Source organism: Peromyscus eremicus, chromosome 2 (genome assembly GCF_949786415.1).
Source record: "Peromyscus eremicus chromosome 2, PerEre_H2_v1, whole genome shotgun sequence".
NCBI lineage: Eukaryota > Metazoa > Chordata > Mammalia > Rodentia > Cricetidae > Peromyscus > Peromyscus eremicus.
The window spans coordinates 131,893,946-131,914,356 of NC_081417.1; the positions used below are offsets into that span (position 1 = coordinate 131,893,946).

The 20,411-nt window shown below is 43.6% G+C and overlaps 1 protein-coding gene across 3 annotated transcripts; it reads right to left on the reverse strand.

Moving 5' to 3' along the window:
* Positions 1-382: 382 nt before the first annotated feature.
* Positions 383-19,038, reverse strand: Ybx1 (Y-box binding protein 1). 3 transcript variants are annotated; one of them, XM_059254872.1, is made up of 9 exons: positions 18,924-19,038; positions 18,505-18,800; positions 18,031-18,094; positions 8,838-8,871; positions 6,140-6,229; positions 5,483-5,785; positions 4,959-5,041; positions 1,366-1,631; positions 384-748 (listed from the first exon to the last, which is right to left on the reverse strand). In XM_059254872.1, the coding sequence occupies exons 2-8, from the start codon at positions 18,662-18,664 to the stop codon at positions 1,397-1,399; spliced, it is 969 nt and encodes a 322-aa protein (XP_059110855.1). In that variant the 5' UTR covers positions 18,665-18,800; positions 18,924-19,038; the 3' UTR covers positions 384-748; positions 1,366-1,396. The 3 variants fall into 3 exon arrangements, with proteins under 3 accessions (XP_059110856.1, XP_059110855.1, XP_059110854.1); XM_059254871.1 differs by having other exon boundaries at positions 18,505-19,030; XM_059254873.1 differs by lacking the exon at positions 6,140-6,229 and having other exon boundaries at positions 383-748; positions 18,505-19,031.
* Between the last annotated feature and the right edge of the window lie 1,373 nt (positions 19,039-20,411).

The following is a 20,411-nucleotide window of genomic DNA, read 5'->3' on the forward strand; positions in this document are numbered from 1 at the left end:
CCTAAGTTTGGAAGACTCGGTTATAAACAGCAGCTGTTACTCCCCACCCAGATGTTCTCTACTGCAATGATGTGTTCTATGGAGCTTTTCCAGAGGGAAACATCACTTGGACTTGAACAGCAAGCACTATGAAACTACTGTTTACTTTGCAGTAACAGAAACTCCTGACTCCACAGCTGATGTCTTAGAGCATTCTGGACAGATGAACTCATCTGTCCATTAAAAAAATAGACCCCAATCTTAAGACAGTGTCCCTGTCCCCAGGGAGTGAGTAAAACCAGTGTCATTTATTTGTAAACTGCTTCACTCTAAAGATCCTGAAAATGGGAAGAAATTACTAAATTATGACAAAACTAGACAGACACTATTATTTAAGACCTTTATTAACAGGTGCTTGCAGTTTGTTGACTTTTTTTTGAAAAAATCAAGTTGTAAACTTTTATTACAAATTAAAAATGAAGTTCTTAAAAATCTCAACTTGACCAGATATGAAACAATTTAAAAACCATTAAAGGTGTATTGAGAAAAACCAGACCTTTTTTTTTTTTTAAAAAACACATTTGTCATTACCAAAAAGAGACATCTTTAGGTAAAAATAATAAAAACCCCATGCTGCATAGATAATGCAGATAGTTCTAGTGTATCTGGTCAACGGGCAAAAAGCAAGCACTTAAGGTCTTCAGCTCCAATCTTTGTTCATTTCTTATTGCTGGAATTTCATATCATTTCTTCTTGTTGGATGACCAAACTGCAAAGAAAAGACTCTTATTTACTATCCTCTGAAGTCTTCACACAGTGGACCACTCTAGGGGCACATCAGTCACACTTTAACCACCTCATTTTGCTTTGGCCTAAGAATGATTTACAACACAAGTGGACATTACTGCACTATGGATGCATTTGGATGATCTTTTGCTACCCAGTATATACAAAAGGGAAGGAAATGGCAACCCCAGAACCAGAGGTAAAACTCCCCTCCCCGGCTTTCTAAGACAGGATTTCTCTGTGTAGCCTTGGCTTTCCTGGAACTCATAAATCTGCCTACCTTTGCCTCTAGCACTGGAATTAAAGGTGGGCACTACTACATCTTACAAGATTACTTTTCAAAACCTTCTTGAAAATGCACAAGGTTATCTTGAGAACATCAGGAGCAAGACTCTGCTTATTAGCTTTCTGTCAAGACCAGAGTTGACTGGTTCAGAAACAGTCACAAGCTCATAGTCAAATTGATCTAAAGGGAGACATTTTGTCTAACTTGGATTAGAGTGAATGAACTAATTAAATAGCTTGTCTTACTCTATTACTGTTTTTAGTTTCTTTTGCACTAGAGCACAGTGCAGTGGAGGATAGAGGGTAACTACTCACCCGGATGATGGTAGAGATGGTAAGCCGGCATTTACTCAGCCCCGCCCTGCTCAGCCTCGGGAGCGGACGAATTCTCAGCTGGTGGATCGGCTGCTTTTGTCTCTTTGCCATCTTGTGGTTTAGGGTTCTCTGGGCGTCTGCGTCGGTAATTGAAGTTGCGGCGGTACCGACGTTGAGGTGGCTGCTGACCTTGGGTCTCGTCTCCTTGATTTTCCTTGTCCTCTTCATTGCCATCCTCTCTAGGCTGTCTTTGGCGAGGAGGGCCCCTGAAATGAACATTATATAATAATCTAGAAAGGAGAACAGCTTTTCCTTTAACCCAACCACAAGTGGTAATACTTGGTACTTGGTTGCACCATTTTCTTTTAGGTGATCTTTCAGTCAGTTTAGCAAAGACAAAATGTAAGTTATTTCTAAAAGCCAAGTGTGATGATTCTGTGTAAAAAGCATATTCTTTCATTCATATAAACCAAGGCCAGTAAATCTGAGCCTGTTGTTCAAATTGCTTGGAATGAACAATGCTGGTGCACTCACTCACTCTACACATTTTGAATCAACTTATTTTCTTGCCAATAACCATTCTTCCACTATACTTCCTATCTATCATTTCCATTTCTCATACACTAAAATCGTTGACCTCACATTGTCTTTTTAGCTCTTTTCCATCATAAGTAGCTATACTTTCCACGTATCTTCAGATTTCTCTCAATTTGCTCATGAACACAAGTACAATTCTGTACCATGTACTTGTCCATGAGGAGGGACAGCATGTTTCATTTACTATTTTAACATTTAAACTGACAAGCCATCCACTGAGAAGTTACCAATTTGTTGCATGGTTGGAAAATCCTACCCTTTGTGCAAACTTTAAAGAGAAATGTTATAAAATTCAAGGGTTTGGAGAGATGGCTCTGTAGTTAACAATACTTGTTCACAGAGGACCACCACCATCCCATCAGGAGAACCCACACCCTCTTCTGACTTCCATGGCACCAGACATACATTCAGGCAAAACATTCATACACATGAAGAAAAACAACCCATTTACAAGTATAAATTATTTACAAAAATAATTTAAAAAGCTAGAAACATTAGCTGTAACAAATATAAACAAAAGCCTGTATATGGAAGCAGGCAAGGCTCAACATCTGTCTGTCTGTCTGTCTGTCTGTCTACCTGTATGTTTGTTTGTGACTTTTTGAGACAGGGTTTCCCTGTAGGTTTGGCTGTCCTGGAACTCACAGAGATCCATCCACCTGCCTCTGTCTCCCAAATGCTGGGATTAAAGGCGTGCGCCATCACCGTCTGGCAATATCTCTATCTTTATAGAAAGCATTTAAGTAAAAATACCACCAAAAGGAATTTGCTCAAGATACCAGTGAAACTAGCAAGAGACTTTTAAGTCCTACAATGTAAAAAAATAAAATAAACCAAAGATTGTGTTGCTGACACCTGCAGACTAACGTATAGACTGCTATGAGGGCAGCTTTATACTTGTGATGTGGCAATGGGTGCAGCAGATGAATTTCCATGTCATCTTAGAAATACTGAGTCATGAACATCAAAGATGGACATGAAGAATTCAGCACAGGGACAACACAATAAAATAATAGTCACCAGGGAACTGTCCACATGTCCCAGTAGTTAAGAGTTCTTGTTCTTGCTGGGTTCAGTTCCCAAGCACCCACAATTACCTGTTCTTTCCTGGATCTCGTGCATGTCTTTAATCCCAGCACTCGGGGACAGAGCCAGGTGGATGCCTGTGAGTTCGAGGCCAGACTAGGATGCAGGACAGGCACCAAAACTACACAGAGAAACCCTGTCTCGAAAAACCAAAAACACAGGACAAGGCACACCCTTTAATCCTAGCACTCAGAAGGTACAGGCAGGCAGATCTGGATCTGAGTTTGAAGCCAGTCTGGGTTCCACAGAAAAACCCTGCCTCAAAAAAAAAAAAAAAAAAAAAAAAAAAAAATCGGGGCTGGAGAGATGGCTCAGAGGTTAAGAGCACTGTTTGTTCTTCCAAAGGTCCTGAGTTCAATTCCCAGCAACCACATGGTGGCTCACAACCATCTGTAATGAGATCTGGCACCCTCTTCTGGCCTGCAGGGATATGTGCAGACAGAACACTGTATACATAATAAATAAATAAATCTTTAAAAAAAAAAGATTTAAAAAAAAAAAAAAGAACAGAACACAGACAGCAGGTATGGTGGTGCACTCTTTTTAATTAATCCCAGCCCCAAGGAGCAACTTCAATGAGTTCTGGGCCAGCCAGTCAGAATTAACACGACAGCCTGCCTCAAAAATAAAAATTGAACCACCACAAGCGCAGACTATGGCCATGTTGGGTGCGGTAGTACATGCCTTTCATCCCAGCCACTCAGGCTGAGAGGCAGGAAGGCTGGTATGAAGCTAGCAGCCCAGGCAACTTAGTTACATTCTGTCTCAAAAAAGCAAACAAAAGCCAGAGGAGGAGCTGGGCAGAATGCTTGCTCATCAACCATGTCTGAGGACTTTTGTCCAGATCACCAGCATCACATAAGAAGCTGGGTGGTGGTTGGGCAGTGGTGGTTACATGCTCAAGGCAGAGGCAGGCAGAGTTCGAGTTCGAGTTCGAGGCCAGCCTCGTCTACAGAGTGAGTTCCAGGACAGCCCAGGGATACATAGAGACTCTGTCTTGAAAAACAAACCAACCAACCAACCAAACAAAAAACAAAAACTCAAAAGGCTGGATGGTAATGTCTGTAATACCAGCACCAAGGGTAAAAACCTAGGGTTCACTGGCCAGCCAGTCTAGCTCAATCAATGATCCAGTGAAAGACTTATTTTTAAAAACTGAGGGAAATGATTAAGAAAGACACCTAATGACACACACACACACAAAATGAGGGGAAAAAAGGCCAGGATATTTATCTTCCTGACAAGAGGTCATGGGGGTCAATCCCAATTTCTGGACAGGGTGAGAAATTGGCTGCTAATGCAAGTGCTCCACGTGTGTGGAGCACTAACTGTTGTTACATAGCTCTATAACCTCACTTTTTTCTTGAACCCCTAAAGCTTCAGTCATGAATGAGACCTCTCACTGCATTACGCCACTGGCAACTTTGTAAGTCCAGCAGACTTAGTTTTACTCATGAAACTTCTTCAATTATTCCAAAAGATCCTTTTATCTAAAACACCTACTATACAGGACTTTCTATACTAAAATAGGTAGACAGGCTCTACTTGGGTTCAGGTTGGTTCCTGGATGCTGTAATAGGCAGCATACACTCCTAATGCTTACTAGGTTAACCTTACCTTTCTTCTCTCCTAAGCAAGCCATGTTTTAGATACTGTCAGGGATAGAAAATTTGGCATTTCCACACCCTTGTTTTAAAAAACAAAAACCCCACATAAAGTAGATCTCAACCACATCAGCTGTTTTAAAGCAGTGCCAAAGGAAGACAAAGACTACGTTCTCAAAGAGTACTCACTTGAGGCTTGCTTCTTACGCATCGGTGAAAGAAAATGTAGAGTATTAACTCAGGATGCTGGAGAGGCCTAACATCTGGCTGAAGAATCTAACAGAAACAGGTTATGACGGACCATACCTGCGGAATCGTGGTCTGTAACCCCGATACATATTCTGTCTCACTGGTCTACCTTGCTCTCCTGCACCTTGGTTGTCAGCACCCTGAAAAGACACCAGAAAGTCTATTAATAACAAGAACAAAATCCCATTCAGGCAACTTCAAACTTTTGTTTCTTTGTTACTTTAGAACAGGGTCTCTACAAAGCCCCTGGCTGTCCTCCAGAGAGCTGGATTAAAGGCATGCACCACCACCTCCTGGCAAATTCCAATTCTTGAGTGCAACATTATCTATTAATTATGATCACACCATAAATTAACAAGCTTGGTGGTTCTTCACATTCAGAAGTGCATTCTGTGGGTAACAGGTTAGTTAATTTCTGGGAAAATTTCGAGAAGTTAGTTAAAATACAGTCTTCTCAAAAGCTGTTGTTACAAGGAGTTAAGTTGGGTTGGTTCTCACTTAGCACTTACCTAGCCCTGGGTTCCATTCCTAGGACACAAGAGACAACACAAAAATGCTGTTACATACATACTGACACTTACCTCCATCACTTCTCCTTGCACAGGAGGGTTGGAATACTGTGGTCGACGCCCATAGGGTCTCCTCAAGTAGTAAGGTGGGAACCTTCGCCTGCGATAGGGCCGGCGTTGTTGGGCTTGGCCTTCAGGAGCGCTTTCCGATCCCTCGTTCTTTTCCCCACTCTCACTGTTCTGGTAATTTTGCTGGTAATTGCGTGGAGGACCCCTACGACGTGGATAGCGTCTATAATGGTTACGGTCTGCTGCGTATTTACTGCCTTGAACTGGAACTCCACCAGGGCCTGTAACATTTGCTGCCTCCGCACCCTACAAAAGCCATTATTTATTGATAATAACAAACAAAATCCAAATATTCAATAAATTTCACACAAGCTGGGGAGGGAAAAAAAACCAACAAAACAAACAACCTAAGAGCAAACAAAATGGAGGGAGGTTGTCTGCATGGGCAAAGGGTACATGGGAATGACTACATCATCAGCTCCTCACTCTTCTGAAGGGACTGCTTCTCTAACTGCAGCCAGCACATTAGGCTCGATGCACCTGTGTTCATGTGGTCACCAGAACACATCATCCATCCAATTTGAGCCACCATCCTAATGGATGACATCTCCACATTATTTCCATACCGAAGTCAAACCTTTACACAAAAAGCATCCTCACCTTTTCTCCTTCAACAACATCAAACTCCACAGTCTCTCCATCTCCTACACTGCGAAGGTACTTCCTGGGGTTATTCTTCTTTATGGCAGTCTAGTAACATCATTCCAAAAATAGATTAACAGGGGAGAAGAATGTGCTTTTTCATTTAAAATGTACCACCGTCAATATCATTTAGCTTGGATAGATACTTAATATTTGCTTTATATAAGACCAAACTGTCAATAGTTTAGGAAAGCAGGGACCAATGGTTACCCCCAACCTCTACCAAAAGACTCCAATCTTACAATGCCCCAGCATTTTATCACTATTTACAAAACTAAAGTAATTTAATACCCAAGACAGACAACAAAGTGTTTTAAGATGCTTTTTGCAAAAGTATCACATATAAAGCTTGGAACAAAATAAGACCTCCATCTATCCCCCACAGACTGCACTTAATAGTAGAAGCTAGCCCGACACACGGCCAGTTTAGATGACAGGCGAGTTTAGTTTTACATGCTTCAACTTTGACCATACCAACTCTTGTCCCTTTACCGTATCAAACTCAATTACAAATGTCAACCAAAATCCCTTCCAGCCTGTCTATGAGTACTTCCAAGGAAATGCATTTCACGTGTATCTATGCCACGTATATTGCTCTCTCTGTATGAGACTACTGGTTATTACCTCCCCAGAAAACAGTTAAGTCTTACATTACATAGGGCTTAAAAAATTATGAAGTGCCCAAGGTCACACAGCTATTTAGTGGCAGGGGAACTTTTCTAAATCCATGTCTTGGGACTCCAAATCCCACGTTCATTCCACATCACAGCAGTATCCATTACAGGATCACTCATGCATTTCCATTCCAGAGGAGGCCGGACAACCAACAAATCTGAGGCCAATTAAGCTCCGGTGCCCAGAACTGCAGTCTACTTGATACACCACCACAACCTGAGCAGCCAAAGTCCCAAGAACAACTCTATGTTGAAACCGCTTGCAAAATAAATAGGAAAGCATATTGGTGACACCTTGTGGGATAGTAAGACTGGGTGAGTTGAGTCAAATAATTGATCTCATCTGTCATCTGAACTGTCGTAGTTTCATACCTTTTATATGTAGCCAACTCTCAATTATTTGCAGTCATAAGGGATAGCAGAAGTATGCATTAAAAGCCCCAAACAGGTTAGTCAACATCTTTAGCCCCTTCTGATCTCATGGTTGTCAGTGGCAGCAAGACTAATAAGTCTTGTTGCTTCTTGTCTGTTAAGTCTGCATATTATTTCTTGTAACAAGAACTTGTTACAAGAACAGGTAAGAGTCACCTTAGCCAAACAAGAACATTAATCTTTTAAAGGTTACATTTTGTCTAAGCAGTTAAATTACATTTAGAATTTGAATGTTTGCATACTTACATTCCATAGGGTTTTGAATATACTAGAAATCTACAGGGCCTCCCTCCCCTTTTGACTCTCAATGTATGCTGTGTAGGACACTTCAAAGAATTACAAAATGCTACCCTGTTTGTTAACCACCTCCCCTAAGGAGGATGCAGCCACTCAAACTCTTAGCTGAACAGTGGCGAGTACAGAAACTGATGCTATGTCTTTTGATCTCCAGTCAGTTTAAAAAAAAAAAAAAAACCACTAAAATAAATAAATAAACAAATAATAGAAGGTTGAAAATTCTTAAAATAACCTTCAACATAAATGGATATTTCAACAGCCCTAGTGAAAAGCTGATCACCTGGAAGCACACAGGAAGTGATGTTATTTCCTAACCCACTTCACTTCACTGACACTGGCAGTGTACCACTCACTCACTTGGCAGCATCTTACTTTACCAATAATCCCCCCCCCCCCCCAAGACAGGGTTTCTCTGTGTAGCCCTGCTGTCCTGGAACTCCCTCTACAAACCAGGCTGGCCTTGAACTCAGATCCGCCTGCTCTGCCTCTCTAGTGCTGAGATTAAAGGTTTGAGTGCCACCACCACCCAGCATTTACCATTAATTCTTAATTCAATATCCAGTCATTTTCCTAGTCAGTATGTTTATTTAGCTAAGTTTTCTTCTCCAAAAACATTGGCAGCCAACTAAAGTAATTTACTGACCAATTACAATTCTGCTGCAATGCCTTCCACTTAAGTTGGAGTACTAGTGAGGATTTAAATATCCAGCCAATGCTAAAAGGTGAAAACGGAACACACCTACCACTATTTAAAAAATGCTTTTTAGAATGAATAAAAAGAGCCATCCTAGACAGTGTTGGCTTTCTATTTTCTTCAGTAACTGTTTAGTAGCTCTGTCCTATAAAGATCTGTCCTTACCAAAGTTGGACCTGACTATAACATCACCTGGAAATGTCTTCCCAATGTTTCTGTGTATTTAAACAACATTATTCAAGTTTAGACTCATGGTGGTTATTTGTCTGAAACTAGGCATGAAAACTGTGTGCCATCAGTTGAACAGATTCAACATTTTAAAACGTTGTTTTAAATTATTAATGGAATTCCTAATCATAACACTTTTTGAAATTAAGCAGACTCTCCAGTACAATGCTTCACTCTACACTTTAATCACGGGATTACTTTTCAGATGCAGGAACTAAATAAACTCATCCTTGGACTTAATCTTTAGCAAAGAAGCATGGTTTGAGAACACACCCACCCACTTCTCACAAGCCTTGAGCCACAAGTGCAGAGAATCAATGTAAGCACTCACCTGGTGTACAAATACGTCTTCCTTGGTGTCATTCCTGCAAGACAGAACCAATATTAACAAGTGAAAAAGCTGAATGTATGTTTCACTGCCTAAAAGTGATTAAGAACAGCCTGGCCTACAAATCAATTCCTAGGTCAGCCAGGTTACATAGAGAAACCAGTCTTGGGAGAGGGGGAAAAAAAAAAAAAAGCCAAGACAAAACCAAAAACAGTCTAGTCAGTGGACATCCTCGATTTTCCCAGACTTCCTAACTGTCCAAGATTAAGTGGAAAATCATTTCTATCTTTTGTGTGTGGGCAGGGGCGACAACATTAGGAACCTGGAGAAACAAATTTCCACACCTTTAGTGATCGATCGGCTCTACCTTCTTCACAGGAAAAAGGCACAGTGAAAGCACAAGCTACATGAACTGTTTTAAAGCCTAGACTTGGAAACAGAGATAAGCCCACCGGTAAGAAAAGCAAACAAGTCTAAGGCAAGGCAACCAACTGAGCTGTAATTCCAAAGGACAGAGGTGACAAGTGACACCCCTCCCACTCCTTACCCTATGAAACATTAACAATAACTTAGCACACACACCCCTTTATCTGCAGACCAGCATTACTAAGGAGTCATTCTCACTTCCTCCTCATTTCTAACCTCCACATTCCCCAAGGTAATAAAAACAACCACAAAAAGTTCTCTAGAAAACACAACCCAGAGAATGAAACTTAATGTAAACTATGTACATTACACCTTACTTATGTGCCTGACACTGTTTCCAATAACACTCCCCTTCATCTCCCACCATAGATCTATGTCACAACCCTTAGTCAAGTGAATATAGCCAGCAAAGCTTATTTTCTGACAGCTTCAAGTCCAGCCTGGTCTTGAACCTGTGACAGACAGTTCTGCTTCAGCTTCCACAGTGCTGCCTGGGATTAGTTACAGGGGTTTACCAGGAAACCAGACAGTCTTTCATTAGAAGAATGTGGTGTGGTAAAAGTATTGCATAAAATGTAATGGAACATCTGAATAGGCAGAGCCCAGCAAGTTAGTTAGGTCAAAGTTCAAATAGGAACTGACCAAGTCTTACACTAAATGACCACCCAATGAAGATATTTAGGTTATCTTTCTTGGGACCAAAATGGAGGAAACTGAATGTGAGGATTAAGTGGGAAATCATTTGTCTTTTGAGTGTGGGCAGGGCTAACATTAGGAACCTGAAGAATTACTGGAGAAAGATTTCCTTCCTTTCCTTTAGTGACCCACTCCACCCTCTTCACCATTAGTAAGCCAGAGAAATGGCTTGGTATTAGCTAATATTTTAGCATTTAATAACCAAAGATGCCACTGGCATAAGTGTTAAGAAGAAAAAGATCTGCCTCAAGTGCTGGGATTAATAGAAGTGAGTACCACCTCATCCAACCTAGTCATTTGTTGTTTTAATATGCTTTAAACCAATGGGACCAATAAGATGGTTCAGCAAGTAAAGTAAAGTAAAGTAAAAATGCTTACTGACAATGTGAGTTTGACCCCTGGAACTCATATATGGATAATTCCTGTAATTTGTCCTCTGACCTCCAAATGTTCCCAACTCCCCAATAAATAAATGCAATAAAATAATGAATGAGCTGGACATGATGGTGTAAACCTTTAATCCCAACACTTGGGGGTTTAGCTCAGTGGTAGAGCGCTTGCCCCGGGTTCGGTCCTCAGCTCCAAAAAACACACACACACTTGGGAGGCAGAGGTAGACAGATTTCTGTGAGTCCAAGACAGCCAGGGTTACACAGAGAAATCCTGTCTCAAAAATCCAGAGTATGCTTTAAATTCAGTGAAAAGGAAATTTCCGAAGGGTATTTTTTTTTGCCCACAATAAACAGTTATGTGTGAACTTACTTCTGATAAAATGTTATGTATCTAGTTAGGACAGCTTTTAAAAATAGGATTATGCTAGCAACAAGACAGTATTCCCTACTGTCTTGTGACTAGACTGAGGGTTGTCATTAAAGTGTATGTAGATGTCAGGGAGAAGCTTGACGCTTACAAAACAGTTTCGACCAAGCTAAAATATCATCAGTTTGAACACTTTAGACCAATGTAGTTACAGCTTATTAAAATGACAGGTTAATTTAAGGAACTGAACTAGTTAACAAGAAATCTGACTTTTCTGTCTTGATTCTAACATTAGCCCTGTAGCCTTGAAAAGCTACCCCCTTACTTTACCTACAAAAGGAAAATACTGTAGGTGCTATAGAGATGGCTCAGTTGAATCCAGGAGACTCAATGCCCTCTTAGTCTCTGTGGGCACCAGGAAAACATGTGGTACACATACACAGCAGTCTAGACTATTGAAGATTAACTTCTAAACATTACACTGGGGGTTTCAAATACGCCATTTAATCCCCACAATTCCGACAAGGTAGCATCATTAACCCCTACTATTGGGGGATTTATTGAGTCAAAAGGAGGTTTATTTTGGGGGGTAACTTACAGCTAGTAAAGGGGTTGGTTACAGGATCCAGGAGAGGTGAGGTGCAGTTCAATTGGGTTCTCTGGAGAACTCTGCTCAGTCTACCATCCAGTATCCAGGATCACCAGGATCCAAGAGAGCCAGCACATAGGGATCTTGGGTCTTAAGGGCTCCTGTCTTGGCCCCGCCTCAGGGGCAGGTCATAGGTAGGCCTGACAGTTACTGGAAGCCTCACCGGGGGTGGGGGGTGGTGGTGTTGGTGGCTGTACTTGCACTATGCCCTACCATCTTCACAAAGCAGGGAATTGAAATACAACCTGTTGCCATTTGTTCATAGCATTGACTTCTGACTTTATGGGGGCTCTGGCCCTCACCACATTGGAATTAAAAAAAAAAAAAAACCACTTACATTTTACTTTTAAATAATTTTCAAAAAGAATTTATTTATATGTACTTGTATGTCTTTCTGAGTAAATGCTAGGTGTGTCCTAGGTGTCTGGGGAGGCCAGAAGTGGGTGTCAGATCTCACTGAAGCTGGAGTTTACAGGTGTTAGGAAGTGAACTGGGGTCCTATGAAAAGAACATCCAGTACTTGGTAAACACTGAGCCACTTTTTCCAGCCCACATTTTAACCTTTAAAGGGAGATTAAAACACAATTGTAGGATGACTAGTAGTAACAAGAATCCCTATATGCTTTCCTGATGTAGGTCAAGGAGGACAAAAACAGATTCCCCCTTTCATTATCATCTGTGCCACACACTCGAAAGCATTTACTGGATATGCCTACCATTCAAACCTTAGCTCCCTACAACTACTATTTCTTTTCTTTTAATTTTTTTAAATTTTTTTTTTTAAGGTTTTTCCAAGACAGGGTTTCTCTGTGTAGCTTTGCGCCTTTCCTGGAACTCATCTGTAGACCAGGCTGGCCTCGAACTCAGAGATCCACCTGCCTCTGCCTCCTGAGTGCTAGGATTAAAGGCATGCGCCACCACCGCCCGGCTTACAATTACTATTTCTATTCTACCCAGACCACCACCACCACACCAAGGTTCTTAACCAACCAAACCAAACCAAACCAACAAACAAAAACCCCCAACCCAAACAACAGGAACAAAATGACAAAAAAAATTGAGCTTCCTCAAAGAAATCATCCAATCATGGTATTGGGGATTGAAAAGCTAAAAATTAAGTTTGTTTTTTTTTTTTTTAAACATACTTTACTGCCTTAAATAAGACATAACGTAAGTTCATTCACAACGCTCTACAGGCCATTAGAACTGCTGCCATAATTTCCAAGCCTTGAAAGCTTGCCCTAAAATCACAAATTCCACTTAATCCTTACTTGCTCTCTAGGCAGACATACCATCTTTTTTCAGACATGACCAACCACGCTTCCAAAGGTCTAGACAGGCCTGAAGGCCACCCAACTCCACAACCATAGTCTCAGGCTAAGGAAAACAGAAAGCTAATGTACTTGCTGCTCTTTCTGGGGAATTAAGAGCAAATGATTTTACTTGGCAGAAGAGGAAAAGAACCACCACAAGATGAGGATTCTGTTCCAAGTTATAAGTCAGTGACTGAGTGAATGAATAGTGACTACCCACAGGTAGCTCACTCTTCAAGTTTTGTTGTGAGCAAGTCAAGAGTCCCAGTATTAAGTCAACCTCTTGCACGTCCCTTCTTTAAACACTGTCAAGGAGTCCTCAGACCTTCTTGGGCAACACCTATTTTAGTGGACACTCATTAAGAGACTAAGATAGAAACAAAGGTGACTTTAAAAGCCCAAGAGACTTGGCCAAAATCTTCACAATCTACAGCTCTTTCCTTCCTGCCTTCCCACAGGGTCAAAAGAAACACTAGCTACTTAACCTGAAAGTGGACCGCCTGGAGGAAGGCCACCACTGCAAGATCCTTTTGACCAAACCCAGCAACAAGAACTTCATTTCTCTCCTCAGTGAAACTCAAGCTACCATCCCTGGACAGAAAAAAATCTGTGATTTTCTTTCTGTTCTTGATGAGCTGGACCCCAATCCCTACTCCGTGCCCCCCAGAATTCCCTTTGTACTTGAAGCACCTTCAAAAGGGTTAGTCTTCACAGCTGTGCCCAAGTAGGCTTTCTCGTATTGTTTAACGTGTCATTTTTGGTCATTTGTATGTCATTTTGACTATACAGCTTCCTAGCTTCCTAGGTCCTGAAGACCAAGACACTTGCCCATCCTGCCAGAGTGAAACCTCAGCTAAGTAGTAAAAAACAGCCTTTTTTGTACCAAAAAAAAAAAAAAGGGGGGGGGGATATCAAGCCAGGTGTAGTGCTGCCTGCCTTTATTTAATCCCAGAGGCAGAAAGGGGCTTCCCGGATCATGGCAATTCTTCAAATGAGCTTCTCCCTTCTCAGGTGACTCTAGGTTGTATCAAGTCTACAATAAAAGCTAACCAGGACAGCCAGGCGGTGTAGCGCTCGCCTTTAATCCCAGCACTGGGAGGCAGAGGCAGGCAGATTTCTTGAGTTTGAGGTCAGCCTGGTCAATAGAATGAGTTCTAAGACAGCCAGGGCTATACAGAGAAACCTTGTCTCAAAAACAACCAAGATGATACCAGTTCTGGTTGGGAAACACCTATAATCTAGCACCCCCAAAGACCCATTTTCTTATTACCTCAAAAATCAACAAAAACAAAAAGGTCTAGAAGGGCCAATTCTTTCCTTTCATTCCTCAACTGCATCTCAATCTCAGTATGGGATAGTAAGCAAGCTCTCTAATTGTAAAGCTGACCTGCACACTAATTAGAACTTGTGGAAACTCCAGACCTTATTGAATACAGTAAAAGGTAACCCATCACCCCTGAGGACTAGACAGCAAAAAAACAAACAAACAAACTAAAAACCTCCAGTGTAGCTCATATATGAAGTCTCTCAAAAACTAAGAACAGCCAGTCATACTAAGTTATCTTTAACTACATGGACAAGCTCCAAACTGAAAACGGCCAGGATCTATTTTCAAAGAGAGTAAAACACAGCAGTTGTTGAACAAATACTCCAGAGTTCAAATCTTGCTTCTATCTGTTTATGGGACAGGTCATTCAAACCTGTGTTTCTGAAAAATAGTACCTAAGTCTCAAAGGCTTTTATGATTAAGTCAATTAGATCTTAATCAGTAACAACAGGCCCTGAATAAAACTATTCATATCACTGTTATTGCAGTCATTAGTTAAGACACACAGAAACACCAAAAGGGAGGACCCCCTAAAGGAAGACTAACACCGACAGCACTGTTTTCTATTAAGGACATAAAGTGAAGCTTTTTGGAGCACGGATTAAAAAGGCCTATAGGGCAAGCAGAACCGGTAATGAGCGGTAATGAGCAATGTAAGAGAGTTATAGCAGACCAGGCCAGGGAGACGGCTCCGCTGGAGGGAGTGCTTGCCATGCAGGCTTGACAACCCTCAGAGCCCTGAACCCATGTAAAAGTCAGATGCAGCCTGTCTTCTGACCTGCATCCAAGTGCTGGAGCACATGCATGCCCTCAACATACAAACACATACACACAAGACTGCAAGACTGCGGGTCAAAGGGAAAAAAACGTGATGTCTTACATAAATGTTGAGATCACAAGCAGGACCCGTTCACCTCTGGTGCTCTGAATTTTTTTTTTTTTTTTTAAGATTTATTTATTCATTATGTATACAGTGGTCTGCCTGCATGTATGTCTGCAGGCCAGAAGAAGGCATCAGATCTCATTATAGATGGTTGTGAGCCACCATGTGGGTGCTGGGAATTGAACTCAGGTCCTCTGGAAGAACAGCCAGTGCTCTTAACCTCTGAGCCATCTCTCCAGCCCTGGTGCTCTGAATTTTAAATTCTATCGCAGCCACAACACCAACCCCTAAGTTCTGTCACCCTAAAAACTAAAACAGACAACAACAAAAACCCCACATTCCAATCAGGTGGCGGTGGTGCACGACTTTAATCCCAACACTAGAGTCGGAGGCAGGCGGATCTCTGTGAGTTCGAGGCCAGCCTGGGCTACAGAGTAAGTTCCAGGAAAGGCGCAAAGCTACAGCTACAGAGAAACCTGTCTCAAAAAACAAAAAAAAAAAAAAAAAAAAAAAAGAAAGAAAGAAAGAAAGAAAGAAAGAAAGAAAGAAAGAAAGAAAGAAAGAAAAAGAAAAGAAAACATGTTCCACTGAAAAATGCTCTTGATTCATCTTCTAATAACTGTTTTAGGAATATGGACCATTCTCTACATCTAATAAACTGAAATAGTAACTTGGAAGGGATCCAAATAAACTAAGTTATATGATTACTTTTTTTTGGGGGGGGGGAGGGGACCTGGTATACAAAAGGATAAAGTGAAGAATTTTCTCTCAATTCCTAGATTATAATGCCTCTAACAAACTAAAAATTCAGTTCCTTTAAAAGCTCTTTGGTTCTGCCTGAGCACTGGGATTAAAGGCATGCACCACCACACCAGGATTTATTTATCTTTTTCTAGTGGAGGAGGGGCAGGCTACCCTTAGACTCACTTAAGTAGCAGTAGAGCATGACTCTTGATGTCCTGCCTCCTGGGATTACAGGCATGTATCACTGTTTTTTATGCAGTGCTAGAGGAAACTAGGGCTTCATGAACATAGACAAGCACTCTACAACAACTAAGTTACATCCGCAGCACTTTTATTTGAAAATTTTACAATAAAACCAACAGAACTTTTTTAAAAAGCCACGGAACAAAGAATTCTAACCAAGCTGTCAGAATGCATCACAGGTGATAATTTAGACTACAACAAACCTATCTTTAAAGATGAGATGAAATCTTATATTTGAATTATAAAGTAGCTAAAGATCCTAGAAAACATAATCCAGATTTCAGTGCATTCCAAATACCATATCTCCCACTTTACAGTCTATACTTTTCCTTGACTAGGACAAACTTCTAGTTCACTGGAACCAATCTTTACAGTATATCTCATTTAAAAACCACAGCATCAATATAATGGTCTGCTTAGAAACAAAGCACATTTTAATCAGTAAAATCAGTAACAGGGGTTAGGATAGTCTAACAAAGGCTCATCAAAAGCCAATTACATTTAACTTGCCCGGAAGAATGATCAACTAAGCTGCTACTAAGAACACAGCCATAGATAATAATCTACACAATGCACAACATAAAACTGCAGTAAACTCATCTTGGATAGGAACTGTTTGCTTAAAAAAAAATGTGATAAGCCTAGGCAAATGCTAAAATTTATTAAATGCATTTAAAAAAAAACCCCACACAAATTACCCAACTAGAAAGGCTGCCAAGAAGGGCTAGCTCTAACTCCACTGGGCTAAGGGTTAAAAAATCCTTTAGAAGGTAGGGTGCACAGACTATTCTCAGCATCATCTGGGGCTGTTAGGATAGAAACCTCAACCAAAGAATGAATAATGGTCAGCTTCAAAGCCACCAGGACACCAACTACACACAAGCATCAAAGCATTACATTTTCTTCTTTGCTCACTAGTAATCCATTGAAAAACAAAGCATGGAAAATGTAGCATTTGTCAGGAAAGCAAACAGCCTATGACAGTAGAAAATCCTAGTCTGGAAAAACAAAATGTTTCCTAGTATATTGCTACTGTAGAGAACACACCATTAGGTGATTGTAATCGCTTCTGTTCGAGTGTTTTCACAACACGGCGTGGTTCATCAATGAACGGTTTTTCATCACTCCGTTATTTTTAAAAGCCTAGCTGCCCATTTTGGTAGTGTCCACTTCACAAGCACTCTGTCACTCTTAAGCGTTCTTTTCACCATCTACTTATTTAACGCCTTCTAAGCAAGCATGTAAGAGAGAAAACGCTGAAATGGCGCCAAGTCTCACAGCTGTACGGCCAGGATTGCTGCTGGCACTCGCGGTGCTCTACACCCATGCAACTGCACTAGCCTTGGCAGCCATCTTGAAAAAGATGCCGGGCTCACAAGGGAGCCCAGAGTGCAGGCATTGCCTACACTTACCACCAAGGGCTACAGACCATTCTCTGGATCTACGAAGATGTAGTTTGCAACTACGATCAAGGTTAAGTTCCCAAGGACTTAAGGCCACTTCAATAAGCTACAGCCGAGCTTTAACAAAAATTGATTTGATCAGCATGATTCCCTGACAAGGAAGTAGAAGAAATAAAAATTGAGGAAGAACCATTTTCTTCAGATGTATTATTTGCCGTTTGGACAAGTAAGATCCCTCTTTGGCTACAGAAAACGTGTTCGAGGTACTAAAAGGACTGCATATTTGAGTCGACTGAACAAAGGCAACATAACCTTACAGTACAGATAACATCTCAGGCACTTGACATGTCAAATCACGTTCCCCAAGAGGTTAGCAAGGTGAAAAATCACCTGTATGCTAATTAGTGGGTCACATTCTTACATAGCAATTTTAACGAAGCAGAAAAGGATGTCAAGGTTAAAACGTGCTTAGCCTGGAGTTGCCTCAGTTTGATGCAAGGTAACTAACTGTTAAGGCATGGTTCATGTGCCGCGCTTGCCTTGACCTGCTTTGTGCCAAGGCGTTGAGCCTAGCTCAAGATCGGTATTTCACGGCAAAACAAAGCAAGTCTACAGACCCACTAATCCCGTCCCCCAAGGCAAAAACACCACCGTTTCCAACCCCTCTCCCCGTCAGGCTCGCGGTGGCCCCGTGCGGCCCCGGAGACTACCCATGCCGGAGGCGGGCCAGAGCTTTCTACACCGGCATCTCACCTGTTGATGAAACCGTATCCGTTCCTTACATTGAACCATTTTACTGTTCCCAAAACCTTCGTTGCTGGAAAACAAAGCACAACAACGTCCAATCAGCAGCTGGCCCTGGCAGCCGGTCCAGGATCCGGCCGCAGGCCCGGGCCGCCGCCCTCCCCGCACACGTGGGTGCCGCTGGGCAGCGCGGGTCCGAGGTGGGTGTGCGCCCGGGCGGCGAGCACGTGAGGGCCGGGGAGGCAGCCCGCGCCGCTCGGGCTGCGTAGGCGGCGGGGCGGGGACCCCGCGCACGAGGCCCCGAGGCTGGTGGGCGCGGGGGAGGGGCGGCGGCGGCGGCCGCGGCCGGGGCAGCGGCGGGAGCCCGGCGTGCGCGCGCCGCGGGCCTCGCGGGGGAGGGGCGGCCGCGCCGTCGGTGGCTCGGGGCCGCGTCGCCTAACGGTCCGGCCCGCGGCCCCACCCCCGGTCCCTCCTGGCGCTCACCGATGACCTTCTTGTCCCCGCCGGCGGGCGCCGCCGATGTGAGGCCGCCCGGGCCGCCACTCCCCGCGCCGCTGCCCGTGGAGCCGGGCTTGGTGTCGGCGGCGCTGAGGGCGGCGGCGGGGGCGGCGGGCGGCTGCTGGGTCTCGGCCTCGCTGCTCATGGTTGCGGTGGTGGTGACTGGGGCCGGCGGCGACGGCTGCGGCTCCTCCCGGGGTGTGATGGTGACTAGGCCGGCGGCGGCGGTGGGGCTCTCAGGGCTCTCTGGGGTCCGCTCTCCGCTCCCGCTACCGATCGAACTAGCGAGAATGGCGGGACGGGCGGGATAAGCCCCGCGATAGGCCCGCCCTCGTACTCCCCCATTGGCCAGGGCCGCCGTCAATCCCACCACCTGACCGGGTCCCTAGCGTCTATTGGCTCACGCTCTGCGGCTCCTGCGCCCTTATTGGACCCTTTGGCGACTAATTCGGCCGACCCACAGCCGCTCCTGCCTTCGCCGCCATAGAGACCGGAACTAGAATGAGCTGCTCGGCCGTGAGCACCATAGAGTACCGGGAGGACGCGTAGAGGGAACGTTCCTGCACGGGGCTGCGCTCGTCGCGCACGTGGGCCGCGGTGGCCGGGCCTACCCAGGCTTCTAGAAGGGGCTCCCTCCCTCGGCTGGGTGAGCGCCGCGGCCTCCTTAATGGCTCAGGCTTTTGGCGGTCCAGTCACCTTGGAGGGACCACGCAGGCGCTCCTGCTGCCACGAAATCAGCATGTTCAGGGCGGGGGTGCTCCTTTGCCCCGGCGTACGAGGAATGTGTTTCATATTGGCTACAAATTAGATTTAATGTAGTCTCAAATTTATTGGATAAGTTAGACATTTTACCTCCCCCGCCCCCAAGCAGCCATGTAGACAAGGATTGCTATCCATGTTTTTACACCCTTGTAAAATATAGGCTGCCTTCTGTTACTGAAGCCCTCCGCCTACCTTCATTCATTCTTTATTAGGCATCTACTATTGACTGGGGATTGAAATAGTTTGCCAGTCAGTTTCTGCCTTCTGACGGAGGCAGAAATTTAAACGCCCAACACGGCATAGCTGGGTGAGCACAGTGTTTTGGGAAGGAAACAGGAAGAGCTGGGTGGTGACATTTCAGGTAAAGGTAGGTTTGTGCAAAGGCCTGGAAAAAGATAGGGCCTCAAGGAAAATGCAAATAAAGGAACTCAGGAGTAGAGGGGAATATGGGTTGTAGAGGTGGGCAGGGTCTACGTGTATTTAATGTGAAATTCATCCTGAGGTCACCAATTTTAGGGTAGCTTTAGAGTTCTAAGTAGGGAGTCTCGTCTTTTTTTTTAAGAAAAGGCTGCTGCTTGGGGAATGGGCTGCAGAAAGAGAAGGGATGAGCCGGGCGGTGGTGGCGCACGCCTTTAATCCCAGCACTGGGGAGGCAGAGCCAGGCGGATCTCTGTGAGTTCGAGGCCAGCCTGGGCTACCAAGTGAGGCCCAGGAAAGGCGCAAAGCTACACAGAGAAACCCTGTCTCGAAAAACAAACAAAAAAAAAAAAAAAAGAGAAGGGATGGGAAAGCAATGAAGAGGACCCAAGATGGCTCAGTGTACAAAGGCACTGGAGACCAAACCTGAAGACTTGAGTTTTATCCCTGAGCCCCACAGGGTGAAAAGAGAAAGCCTCTGCCTGCACGTTTTAGTTACCCCCCCCCCCATGAGCACTGTGGCATACATCTCCCACCCCCCAGTAAATAAATACATGTAACAAAAATCACGGAAAGAAAGTTAGTGCAGTAACCCTTACCCCTGCCGGCTCCATCTAGACCTGCCACTCCACTTGGTAAAGGCCTCCCTCCGTCAATTCTGGAAAATCTGATCCTGAAGCCAGTTAGGCGACTCTGCCATTGCTTTTGGTGGT